The sequence below is a fragment of the Aulonocara sp. 'chitande type north' Nkhata Bay genome, linkage group LG9, assembly GCF_057382095.1.
Source record: "Aulonocara sp. 'chitande type north' Nkhata Bay isolate Kocher_YH1m ecotype deep benthic linkage group LG9, A_spYH_male_GT1.1, whole genome shotgun sequence".
Classification (NCBI taxonomy): domain Eukaryota; kingdom Metazoa; phylum Chordata; class Actinopteri; order Cichliformes; family Cichlidae; genus Aulonocara; species Aulonocara sp. 'chitande type north' Nkhata Bay.
Window position 1 is genome coordinate 16,063,644 of NC_141352.1, and position 13,677 is coordinate 16,077,320.

The window sequence follows — 13,677 nt, forward strand, 5'->3', positions numbered from 1 at the left end:
AGTCAGGAATGTTACAGTTGCACTGAAACGTCTCCTGCACTCGTCTGTGGTGTTCCCCGGTCATAGACCCACAAGATTTATCAAAGAGGGATTCCACAAAATTGCAGGTATCAGGATGACCAAAACTTAATTTATGATGTGGTGATACTTGAACTACTACTTAAATGTTACATTTATTTTCACGGTTCCCAGGCGTGATTGGCTGTATAGATGGCACTCACATTCCAATCATTGCTCCTTCAGTAAATGAAGGAGACTATGTGAACAGGAAGTCTTTCCACAGCATTAATGTACAGGTACATAGTTCCCTGTAGCATTTCAAACTAACAAATTATTTCATTATAGTAATGGATGCTAATTTGTGTTCTCTGCACTGTGAAGATCATATGTGATGCTGCCAACATTATCACAAATGTGGAAGCCAAGTGGCCAGGCTCTGTGAGTGGTGGTGGTGGAGGACCCCCACCTGTTTTTCGGGCCTCCGCTTTTTTTTCTGTTGGCTATAACGGGTCACATTTGAGCATACAGAGTAAGCAAATATGTACTTGTAATGTGCTCAGATAATTTCAATAAGTGCTTACAGAAAGAAAATTAATGTAGCCTCTAACTGCAATTGATTTACATGGGACAAACAGACCGAGCACTATGGCTCATAATACAATTACACCTTACCTGTTTGGACTATATTTTTATATTTCATTTTTACTTGCTGCCAGGAACGTTTGGGGCCTGTTGGGTTGCACCTGTGCTCACATCACATCACAAAATAAAATGTATAAAATAAAAAATAAAATAAAATATAATAAAATAACGTGTTAAATGGGTGGAAATCCCTAGATCAATGTTTAAATTAACACTCACGCATTGACTCTGTCGGCTATGTTTTGCCATGCATGCTCCCTTTCTTTTGCAGCTGAGGCTGTGTTACTTTTTTTCCGCAAAATTAGCATGTTATCGGCATATGCTGCCATCAGAATTTCGGCCTCAAGCGCTGTAAAATACATTGACCGCGCCTTCTTTCCCTCCGTCTCCATGGTGACTCGCTTAATCTGTGCTCCACTAATCAGGGCTTTATGTATCCTCGTGCGCGCGCTTAACTTGGGGTTAAAGCAACTCCGCGTTGACTGAACTAATTGTTATCAGCCTTTCTGAAACCGAATATTCCGAGTTGGACAGTTCGGGGTTACTCAACCCTGAGTATCGTTTTTCACTCTGAGTTTTCTAAACCGGCTTCCTGAAATAGGGCCCTGGTTGGGAATAGCAGCTTTAAATAATCTGTTTTCTCCTCCTTATGTCATTCATTAGAGCCACACAGGTAATAAGCAGTCATGTGATGTATCGCTTTCACACTTTACAGATGAAACTGCAAGAAACTAAACGTGTATAATTCACACCTTGACAAGTTTGTGTACGAAGCAATTTTAATTTATGCACAGTAACACAAGCAAACATGTAAAAAGAGTTAGTCGCAACTAAACCATTGAATAACCTAATATTTGGTTATACACTCTGAACAGAAAGATCTCAACTTAATGATTGAATGTCATCTTACAGTATATGAGTAGCACTCCAGTTGGGTTTTCAGGAGAACAGTAGTTGCTACTTTGCACCATCTGTACAGCAAATGCCTGCTCTCACAAACACTTAGCTCAGAAGCCAAAGAATAATAATGAGCACTATCAAAATTCAAAAACATTTTTTTTACAAAAAATATATAAAAAGTACAATGACGAGGACGAAACTTGATGCAGGCTGAAATGAATACTCCCAATTACTTGCCAGAACGTACATAAACCTTTTTTTTTTTTTTTTAAAGGAAAATGTTCTTTTAACACTTGAGACACCGAATAAATGTATTTAGAAAACCCGCAGACAGGGGATTCAAATTGAACTTCCTGTACAAAACAAACAAAGAAAAACATGTAATCTTTAAAAGCAAAATGAAAAAGAGAAAATAATTTTACATTGAAAGTTTAAACACTTCTAGCTGCTAGAGGAACGAAAAGCAAACTAAAGAAAAACATGGACAAACTTGACCACAGACTTCAAATAACTACATCCTGATTCTGGGGCTGGGGGTAGATATTGATCTGCCTGGAGACTGCTGCTGCAGTAAAGCCACCAGGCATCACCGCAGCCTTTGTTTTTTTATGACATCCAAAACCAGCCCTGAATCTAAGCCCAGCAAAAAACCCCAAAAATCAAAATGCCCCCTACACCATGGAATGCGATCGATCATGCAAAATCAAACCGAAAGGCAGAGAAAACACATCAGATGAAGTCATGCAAAGCAATTTGTGGTTATTTCCAATCATTACAAATACAGGTCTGTTTTAGAGGCGTCACAGGAAAGTTAAAAGGGATACGGTTCCCAAAGTCTCGTTGACGTGAGTTCTTCTTTTTCCCTTCTTAGTTTTTTGTTGTTTTTTTGTTTCTTTTGTTTTTGTTTAATCCACATCAGGAAATCCAGTTGTCTATTTCTCAGTAAGAGTCAAGGCAAGATATACCCCCAAAACATTGAGCTTTCCAAGTGTACCTCAAGGCACCTGAGAGAAAGTGGGGATTTCCCTCTGTTGGCAACACTGTGTGTCTGTGTTTAATTACATACCAGCTGCCATAGAGTCTCAGAGTGGGCTTGTCCCACGCGTGGTGTGACGAATCTCAATACAAAGCACAAAGAAAAGAAAAAAGTCAGATTTGATGATAAGGTAGGTGTCGAGGGTTAATAGTCATCGTAGGTGTTGAGGTCGGTGAAGTATGCATTGGTATAGGTCTTCCCGGCAAGCTGTGGGTTGAAATACTTATTTCTTTCCTCCAGAATCAGATTGTTTTTGTTGAAGGCCTGTGAACATAAGAAGAAAAAAGAGAAGAAGGAGAGAAGGAAGGAAGCTGAGTCAGTATGGACTTGTTTCCGACGCATGGATCGAGTGATTATTCAGCCCAGATGGCAAGGTAAAAGCAAATCCATCTAGCAACCCTCCCCGAAATAAAAAAAGGGAGCAACACAAATCAATGAGGGGCTGCTCAGTGAATGAAACATACTTTCCACAGTGCAAGGTCAAAGCATTTGCAAACAGGCTGGAAAAATGATAAGCCACCACAGGGCTAAATTATTTTGATGCGCATCCGTATGTCCACCTCTGTCATCTCTAATACACAGCATCAGCAGTTTTTATGGCCCTTGGATTGTTGGTCCTCAGGACAATCTAAGCCATAAAAATTGATCATGTGAGAGTCACTTTTCTGTTAAACAATAAGGATGAGCCATGGGGGCATCTTCTCTGTCCCCGCGTGACATGGTAAACATGGAGTGATGCCTCTGATGTGGTGCTCAATACAACATCAGCAATTTGGCAAATAGATGTGTTCATTTCCAGTCTGCTGTAGTGGAGTGTGTGCTGGGAGTCCCTTGGGGGCAACCGTAATTGAACACTTGATGATGCTGCGTTTGCAGCTGATGGATGCTTCCGACTGACACTGATAGGGAACAAGTGTGCCGGACAAAAAACTCATATATTTTGCTTCATTCCCATTATGTGATTTGCATACAAAGGGAATGCAATCAACTCTCTTGCCGCCCCGGAGACGGTTATGTGTCTCTGCAGGTGGCCCCATGGCTGCTTTCAAACAGATGTGCTACGATGCTTGTTAGCATCACCTACTTCATCTTGCCTTAAATGCTTTTAATTGGCTCAGGAGTGATTATATTTGTATGTATTTGTAAACAAACGTATCTTTAACTATAAAGTAGAATCAGTGAAAGAGAGGTAACAGAGGAGTTTAATAAAAGAACCCAACAAATCAAAACCATCAAGTAAGAAACAAAACAAGGAATACGGACACGGAAAGAAAAAAACATGCACATGGAGGCGCTTTTAAGAGAAACATAAAGATGGGATACACTGCCTTCTCACAAGCTGCGAAGGAGAAGGGAGGGTTTCGTGATGGAGGGATGAAAAGGGTCTGAGCAGAGAAAGAGAAACTAGAGTACTGTACTCCAACCTGCCACACACAGGAAGAGCCACAGGAAGTGGAGGGGCGGGGCACGGTGGGGAACAGGATGTAGCAGTAGTAGTAGCAGTAGCAGAAGTAGTAGTGGTTTGGGTCAAATTGCTGTTGGGGGGGAAGAGTCAAAAGGCGAGATGTTGTAGAGGTCAGTGGTTAGTAGAAAATCTCCAGTCCACGCATAGACACCCCCATATTAGAAGAGAGAGGCTGGTGCATGGCGGGGTCGTCCAAGGGCAAGAGTACCGACACATCTGGCTGCAAGGAGGAGAGGAACGGGCAAGAGTCATCTCAGAGAAACCCTAAGGCCATATTCTGTTTTACAGGAAGCCTGGAAATATGATACACTGTACATAAAAGTGCAGCTTAACGGTGAGCGTTGCGATCATAAACTATACAGCTGCAAATACTCCAGGACACCGGTATGAAGTGTGTCTGTGATACACTGTGCATAATAACAACAACGACAAATGCATCATCAACATCAGGATCTGAGCCAAATCTGCTAAAATACGACGTCAGGTGTTCACGAGTCCTTCCTGTACACACCTAAAAGAAGCATGTTATGGTTTTGCACACTTAATGGTTGAAAATTCACTGCAACATCTGAACTGTTTAGGCCCACAGAGAGAGGGCTGGAGGCAGAATGTGCTTCTGGAAAATCACACATTATTCAATTGTCAGGCACCTCCTTTTGTATTTTCGCATGGAGTGTCTATATTCATATCCTCCTCTATCTGCAACTGCTCTAACTGAATTATGCTCTGTGCTCCTGACTCTAATTGCATGAGAGATGAAGCTCCTCACACCTTCATTTTGCAACGAAATAACATTCAGAGAAGTTTGCTTCGAGCCAGCGGATCTGTTCACATTCTGACAGTTATACAAAACATTTTCATAACTGTGAAGTGGTTTTGCAAACAGAGATCCAGGTATTCACTTAGTTCATAATATAGACAGTTTCTGATAGTGAATGTGCCCCCTGATGGTGTACAGCATCAAAAAACCTTTGCAAAGGAACGCAAAGCTGTTAAAAAAGTGCTTATTTATCTGGATTCCTGTAGTATCATACTGACTGTTCAACTCCTGAAGATAAAGATGTTCAAATAACTGTTCACTAAGTCCTCCCTCACAATAGTCACAACCTGATCACAGCTAACCAGCTAATCACAGGAGGTATGCCAATCATAGACTGTAATCAAAACACGGATGAAATATCAATTCCCTCTAATGGCCAGCAGGGGGTGACTTTTCTAGTTACATAAAAAAGTCAATAAAACACTATCACTTTATTTGTGACCTATGCAAACACTTGAATCTGTGAGTCTATGGCTTCAAATACTAATTTCAAGTCTTATTTAATACAGTATGGTGCTTATTTTTTAGAACAGGGATATTTTGTGATTAATAAATTGCTAGCTTATGAATGTTGTTTTTCTCAGTCAAACCCATCCCCTAGGCTTCAAAATATTTCACAAACCTGTGAGTGACCATGTTGATCTTATATCCAGTCTATAGTGGAATAACCTTTGGATATTTCAGCATTGGAAACCAGTGTGTAGAACTGATACTTTTCATTTATAATGTCTACACGGTGAGATCTTTATTATTTTATTAGAGGCATCTGGAGGTTTTCGTAATTTAGATTTAACATTTAGATTTAATGTTTAACATTTAGACTTAACGTTTAAAATTGTGTTTTAAATATGAAAAGTTGCAAATATTTTACTAAATGTTGTAAAAAATGACTTGAAAAAACATGTTTTTGGAAGGTTTAGAGCTAAATATGGAAAAATGTTGCCGTTAATTTCAGCATGTTTCACTTTACAAGCGACGCTCCATAGGTTTTTGAATAAAAAAAGCCATTGTTTAATATGAAATACCCTCTCTGATGTGTTTACGTATGTCTGAAATCAAGCTCTGAATGGTACACACAGGCGCTGTGTGCGTCAGTTTACAAACTCATAACCTCAGCCAGCAATACCTGAGACGTTATCACATGACCCAAACACAATGGTTCTATAATCATCCTCTATTGTGAAGTTAAAAGTGAATCCTGCAGTTTGAAAGAAAGTTTGAAAGAAGTTTTTAATGAGATGTCTATATGGGCATACAGAAGTCACCAATTTCCTATCCGGTCGTTAAGTGATGACGTGACGTATCCTACTTCTGGGCCTAAAGTAGACTGCGTTTAATATGGCTTTTGTGTTGTTAACATGTTTAATGTTTTGTATTTTCTTCTATTTAATCTCAAAAAGCTCCTAAAACAGTCAGTGATCACTGTTGACCTCCCTCGGCTTTTATTACCGCTAATCATTTATTTAAGCTCAGTTTTTAAAACCTTAGGATGTAACTACAGCCCAGCCCATGCAGCAGCATATGAATGACTAACCTCGTATTGTGGATGGATTATCTCAGTTGTTCTCCTGGCTGAAGTTTGGTCCTTTTACAGCATCCTGCCATACGATTACATTTGTTCCTGACCACTGAGAACACTCACGTTAACTTTTATTGAGTGGAAAAAAAGTTAGCTTGTTTATATTATGCTAACATAGCTGTGTCGCTAGCAGTCACGTAGCACATCATTATATACCAGCTAGCCAAACTTCAGTAAGCCTACAAACGTCACTGCTGTTTAGTTTTCTGTCTTCATTTATGTTGGAAGTGATAACAGAGCTGTACGTTTTAATTTGTTTCCAAAACCCCGCAGTCAGGACATGCTATATTGTATTTAGATAGAAGCTAGCGAGCTAACTTCCTGCTAACTTCTAACTCCATTAAATGTCATAAATTCCGTTTTCATGGATGCCTGGATGTTAAACTCAATTGTTACACCTGGTAGAGCAGAACGCTGATCATTTTATTACAGATGAAAGACTTTAGACAGTTTTTCAACTCTCAGTAATGCCATAGTGATCGTTTGATATATGGACCTGCAGCGGAGTTTAGGTCCAGACACGGCTAGTGACGTCAGACTTAACGACCGGATAATCATCCTCTATTGTGAAGTTAAAAGTGAATCCTGCAGTTTGAAATGAATGCAAGCTACGCTGAAAAACAGATTAATGCTAGAACTAAATTACACTTTATTATACTTCAGACGCCTGGAAATGTGAAGCTGCTTTCGCGTGCGGGCCTGACATCGAGGACCTTTTTGTTTCAAAAAACAGCTACTATTTTTTGTACAGGCTGAACTGCAGTACATTTGCTAGGAAATGCTAGGAATGCTAATGCTAAAACTGTGTGCATCACTGGTTGACATGTTTACTTGAAACATAAAGTAGTACTAAAAACATTCCTTGTTTGTGCCAAAACAACAACTTTTACATCTAGAATAGCTGCCTATCTCTAGTGAGCTCCACTAGACTATCTTTTAAACCTTTAATAAAGAGCACCGGGAACCTGGAAAAGCCCAGCTGGAGTATGGGGTATCTGTGGACAAATAGTAATCAGCTGCCCAGTCTGGCAGTAAAGGCCTGATCTAGATGTGGATAAGAGGCTGCTTGTGCGTTGAGACTAGCTGGATCTCCTTCACTGGCTCTCACACATCTGACTTTCTGCCTGCACTTTAGGATGTAATAATGACACAAAGAAGCAGGCAAATGTGCAGATGCAAAGCCTCTTCACCGACTTCCTACTCGCTCTAATAAGTAATTGCACTTTTGTATGTTATGAGAAAGCAGTGTATGACCACTGACACAGAACAGTCGCACACTGAGACACACAGCAGAGGCACAGGGAGTGAGGATGAACGCACAGCTGCCTATCTGTTACACAACTAGAGAGTGTCTGAGCACGACAGGAGGTGGCGTGACAGTGAGAGTCATGCAGTAAGAAGTGCATTTAATCACAGCTGACACCCGGGGAAGAGGCAAACCGTTGCTCACTGACTCAGAGTGGGGACGTCAGCTGATTAAGTCAAACAGTAAGGAAATGTTGCCTGTAAATAGCTCGACGTTTGTCAAGCGTGACCCGCGGCGAACCCGGGGCAAATAAAGTCTACAGACCTTGATGGCTTCCACGGTGTCGTACTTGTCCAGTTTGTTGATGTGGTTGGTGATGCTGGTGTTGAGCGGCGCGGCTGAAATGGGATGGATGACGGTGGCATCGTGCGACTGCTGCTGGTAGCGCTGGCAGTACGAGTAGACCAGCAGGGTGACCAGACAGCCAAGAATGGAGCTGCTGAGCCCCACGGCAATCATGTGGAAGAGGTTGAAGTCTGGAAGGAGAGCGAGAGGCTGCGGGTAATTCTCTGCTGATTCAGACGGCAGAAGCGCAATTGAAGCAGCAATTCATACGGTAACCACGGAGTGTCTTACAGTAAAAAAGACCCTTCTGTATCGCTGAAGAAAATAGATAATCTTTTGTTGCTGCTATTTTTTCCCCCCTTCTTTGTTTTGTGCAAGAAGAAAACAATCTGTCACGGAGATGACATGCTCTGTTTACACACTGTGTGCACGAGAAAAGAAGATTAAAGAAAAAATATAAACGCTTAATAGATGCTATTTGCTGTACCCTTTGCAACACTGTAACAGCTATTAGCAGCTGATAATAGCAAATGAGTCATCATTTAAGTACTCACTTAACCTTAGTCTTAACATAATAATACATTTAGAATTTGATGAGTGCTCAGAATATGATAGTTTGAAATTAGAGCTTTATTTATGGCAGAAAATAAGCATTAAAAAAAAAAAAAAGCTAACATAAGATCAGCTCTGCCCACCTTCTTCTTTCCTGCTTCTTGGATGTATTTACTTGAGAGTTTCAGTGCGGCTAAGCAGGATTGCAAAGCTATCTTGTTGCCCATGATACTGTACGTGTTTTCTGCCAGGTGCTCTATCCCCCCTCTCTGTATCTCACCCCCTCTGTCACACACACATATAAATTACCTCCACAGCGCCTCTCCTCCTGACTGGAGCGTGCGATCGAGACTTCTGGCAAAGGAAAAAGAAACAACAAGAAAAGGCAGAGGTATCAGGGATACAGCCAAACACATATACTCTCCCCTGTTAGCATGACAAAGTGAACCCTTGAAGGTGAATGTGGGGATGAAAGCTGCGCTCAATACGGCACAGATTATCGTGAAAAACTCCACAAGCTAATCACAGCTGTGGCACCTGGAGTGGTTTATGAAAAGTATCAGCTCCCATTAAAGGAAATGAAGTACAAGACATTGCTAATGAACCCTAATGGACTACCTTTCCCATAAAATGGGATGGATGATAAGGTATAAAGGCAAATGGGCAATTCTACAAAGATCTGTGAAGGTACTCGTGAGTATTATACGCCTGCTAATTAATACAGAAAAGGTTACAAATCCATGTTTCAATCAAATGTTTATTCTGTCTGATAACTAATGATCCCTGAAGTTTCTAGACCCGGGGACTTTACTCGTGAATGGGTAGCTTTTGCAGACGCAGCCGTCCCAGTGTTCCCTGTAACACAATGTGAATAACATCAGCACAAGAATCCTCAGATAAAGGGAGAAGTTTCACTGATCTCCGTGTAGCAGAGATCGATACTTTTCTGTGTCTCACATTACTGGCTGTCGATAGGGCGATGCCTGTCTAAGCAGATGTCAATACTGATGGTGTGTGCGTGAGATAATGTGCATGTGGTTTTACAGTAAGTATGCTGAGGTTTTAAAAGGAAAGGATTTTCCTAACTTCTTAAAGCTCTGTAAAAACCTCCCTCTCATAATCATTTAACCCCTCGGTTCAGGAAACATCTTAAGATGTTTCCAACCACCATGAGTTGTTCTTAGGCGCATTAGCCATTTTTCTCTTCTGTCTTACTTCCATCCCATATCATGTTTGCTTTCTGCACCCATTGATCTTGTAAATTCTCTTTTGTGTCTTGCTTTTTTGCACATATTTGTGACATGACTTGCAATGCAACGTGTATGGCACTTTAATCAACTTCAGTTGTTTTCAAATGTGTTGCATATGCAAACTTGATTTGATTACTCTCAGCTTAATCCTATCTCTAAATCAAAGTAGGATTTTATCAACAATAAATAGACATTATTTTCATTTCATTTCATTTATTTATTTCACACTTGGAAATACAAGCTAAAATGGTTTTTAACCGGGATGAATGATCATCAACTAACCAGTTTGAGTTAGTGGGGTTACATTAAGCCCTGATTCAGAATACCCTCTGCTAATGTCGCAGCTTTGTCCTGTTCTTTGTTTTTTTATCAGTCGACAGGTAGCATTGAACTTGCCAACACAGAGCAGCCTGAAATCACACCTCTCTCTAGGACTGCCCAGCTTTAGGCTGCAATAAAAGAACAATGTGTTCCTTCATTTAGTGTCATCTAAATGGATCATCAGCTTGTGAGATTGCTGAATTTCCATTGAACATGCAGTTTTAATGACAATACACAATAAGTAGAAATCAAAGGCTATGTTAAGAACTCTTGAAAACATAAAAAGCTGATTGAAGAATAACCAGTTATTTTCCTGATTAGGACAATAATTTTTGGAAGATGAATCTCATTATTTTCAATATTTTAAACCTATAAAACGACCATCTAAATGAAAAGGTGCCACTGCTTTGGGTAGCTGTAGCTGTAAATTGATGGGACGGACTTCTAAGATTGCCCTTAGACAAAGAGGGCGGGATGTATTTGAGTGTATCCTTGAGACAAGTCCCAAAGCACAACAATACACCAAACAATTAATATGCTGCTGACAAGAATCTAATCAAGGTTTACTGAATGACAGCAACTTATAGTACAGTAAAATTAGTCTTTATTCTAACTACTGAGTCCTGTCCTATTTATGGGGGTCTATCTATGCATGATAAACATGAGTATTTTTGAATTGGGAGAGCAGAAACAGCTAAAAATCAAGACTGAACCTGAGAAAGGTAGTCAAATAAAATATAACTGCAGCTTATAAGCATGCCTACACACAAGCCTACCTAATATTAGATCTCGACTGATAATAATAAAGTGATACTGAAACTTCTGTCGTGCACGTATAGATTCTGTCGGTGAAGTTACGTATATTAAATAAACCTCAAAGGTGAAGACTCCTACAAACAGCTGTGAGCAAAACACAAAATGTCTTCTCCTATTTTTTTAACCTGTAGTACATTCAATGGCAAGAGAAGACATCTACTGTTATTTGATATGAGATTTGTTTAGGCAGCCTGAGACTGTGAGACGGAGCCTGACGGTGGGCGTCTCTGCAAGTTGGCAGCCCCGGTGAGCAGTTAGCTCCCTGTGTGCAATCAATAACGTCTATCTTATTTTCTTGTACCTAACATTCTGCTCAACTATTTTGAATTGACATTTAAGAAGTTGTTAATAAGTTGTTCACAAGTGGCAAAAACACTCCCACACGCTCTTGCCTTAACAGTATAACTATTCTCATTAGGAAAGAGCTTTCAACATTAAAGGTAATATCATTATTATGGAAACACCACATACAGAGAGGCAAGCAAAAATACCTCATTGACCGGATACAAACAGCATGCAGGAGCAATTTCTTCCATTTGAGAAATGCAAAACTGCTTGTGTAAGTGCTTTCTGCATGGCCTGACAAGACTCATAGGCTCATAATGAAACTAATACGGCAGCAGGATTGTTGGAATGGGTGGAGGGACTGCCCTTAAGTGTAGCACCCGAGTTCACGCCCCCACCTAATCACCTGCCGTACTCAAGAGTCCTTGAGCAAAATACTTATAACCCCAACCATCCACGAAAGCGCTGCCCTGTCGCTGAACCTGACCTCTGACACGAGACGGGTCCCTTAGAGGGATCAATAACGCATTTCATTATCATGGGATTCTTGCAAATGAACTCAATTGCTGCTGTGGGCATATGGTGGTGGGTAGTGAAGAGCGTGTGCGTGTGTGTGTGTTTAAACTTGTGTGTTAGGTCATGCATGATTGCCCAAGATTTTTCTACACAGGAAGGAAGGAAGGAAGGAAGGAAGGAAGGAAGGAAGTGTGTGTGTGATCACCTGGTATAAAATTGGAGTCAGGAGAGCACGGCCTGGTCTCGCTGCTGTTTCCTAAGCACTGGTTTCCAGTGGGGAAAAGGACATCACAGTGACGCACACGCAGCTGGGCGCCGCTGGAGTCACAGTGGGACCACTCTGACCAGCTGGACCAGCTCTCTGGAAACGGCAATGACAGCAAACCTCACACACAGCCTGCCCGATGGGTGTATGTGAGTGTGTGTGCTGCACTGGATGAGTATTTTAGTGGTGCATTGGGTGCCCTCTGAGGGGCTCAAAGAAACTAAAGAAAATAAACAATGAGCCTGTGTAGCTGCTTATCTTTAAGGTGTGTGTGTGAGTACCTGGACAAGGCTGCGTGTTGCACAGTGCCTCCTCAGTGTGAAGACCCAGGCAGATGTCCCCACCGTAGGCTGGCAGGGGGTTGCTGCAGGTTCGTGTTCTCATGTAGTGACCCCCTCCACACGTCACTGAGCACTTGGACCACGAAGACCAGCATGACCAGCTGCCGTCCACTAAACCGGGGATATCAGTGGCACATTTTTAATATAAATGTGAGGTGATATTATAAAGGCAGCAGGAAAGAGTCACTAAATTCTGCTGTTTCTGGTTTTCTAATAAAACGGTTGCTAAAAATGAGGGTTTTCATATCTCCGAGTCCTTTACAACAGACAGTTTCAATTGAAGTCACTCTAATCCATTTTGAAACACCAATGATTGATACACACGTACGAGGCACGGAGAACATGTGCTTGTGTCTTGAACTGAAAGAAGCTGGGCTTCACCCAGCTGTTACAGCAAAGGCCTGACCTCCCTAAACCGTTGGAATAACACTCTCTCCTGTGATTAATAAAGATAAATGAAGCATCACAGTCCGCTGCATGGCTTCTCTCTTCGTGTGATGCCAAGCCAAACAACAGACATTTAAAAGACATGAATATTCAGGCTATCAGAGAAGACGTGCTGCATAAATAGGTGGATGAATGGAGAGAACGAAGAGAGGGAGAAATAAAAGGAGAGGAATAAAGAGAGCAATAAAAATGGTGTAATCTTTACACATGAATCACAGCAGACGCAAATATCCTTTGCCAGTCATCTGGATAAAACCTCACTTCATTGTAGCAGAGAGAAATCCCCTTTTCGATTGCTTTTAAAGACTTGGAGATGGCTGGCAGCGCTGTGCAGGTAATTGAAGTTGCCGATGCTTTTTGTCATCTCGGTGTAATTTCTCTATCACAGAGTGACACATAAGTCGATCCCTGGCCCTCGATGACGGATCGTCTCATCTCGGGTGCAGACTCAAGAAAAACCTGGATTCATTTGTTTCCAAAGCAGATGGATTGTAGGCATTGCGCTTTACCCCCCGTCTCCTCTGCTCCTTCACAGCAAACTAACCAAAGGAGGATTAAAGTTGGTCTTCCAGCCTGGCTTGGATACCTCGAAATAATGTCTCACTTTGAGAGGGGTGCTAATTGAGTGTGCATTAGTATTCATTGCTGCTCAAGTCGTTTCCTTTGGGGGACAGGAGCGCAGAGCTGTTCATCAACATGTTGTAGCTGTGGTATTATTCCAGTCAACGTCCCAGAAAAAAGTGTACTACATGTATTAACGCAGTGCAGGAAAATCAAAGCACATTCACCCAACGTTTCACTCAAGGGCCGAGCACCTGTGGCAACCTTCCTCCAGGAGAAACCAAATCAGA

At 41.3% G+C, this 13,677-nt stretch overlaps 1 protein-coding gene across 4 annotated transcripts in view; it reads right to left on the reverse strand.

Annotated features, from left to right (window-relative positions):
• Window positions 1-1,409: 1,409 nt before the first annotated feature.
• The window catches only part of sema5a (sema domain, seven thrombospondin repeats (type 1 and type 1-like), transmembrane domain (TM) and short cytoplasmic domain, (semaphorin) 5A), a 153,410-nt gene continuing 141,142 nt past the window's right edge, over window positions 1,410-13,677 (reverse strand). For 2 of the 4 annotated variants that reach the window (XM_086306103.1, XM_086306104.1), the window contains exons 18-22: window positions 12,320-12,490; window positions 11,979-12,134; window positions 8,895-8,939; window positions 8,013-8,224; window positions 1,410-2,842 (exon numbers count right to left, since the gene is read on the reverse strand). In XM_086306103.1, coding sequence (XP_086162229.1) covers window positions 2,723-2,842; window positions 8,013-8,224; window positions 8,895-8,939; window positions 11,979-12,134; window positions 12,320-12,490 — 704 coding nt within the window. In that variant the 3' untranslated portion in view covers window positions 1,410-2,722. Of the gene's footprint in view, window positions 2,843-4,002; window positions 4,264-8,012; window positions 8,225-8,894; window positions 8,940-11,978; window positions 12,135-12,319; window positions 12,491-13,677 lie in introns of all 4 variants that reach the window. The other 2 variants (XR_015131032.1, XM_086306105.1) reach the window with 2 other exon arrangements.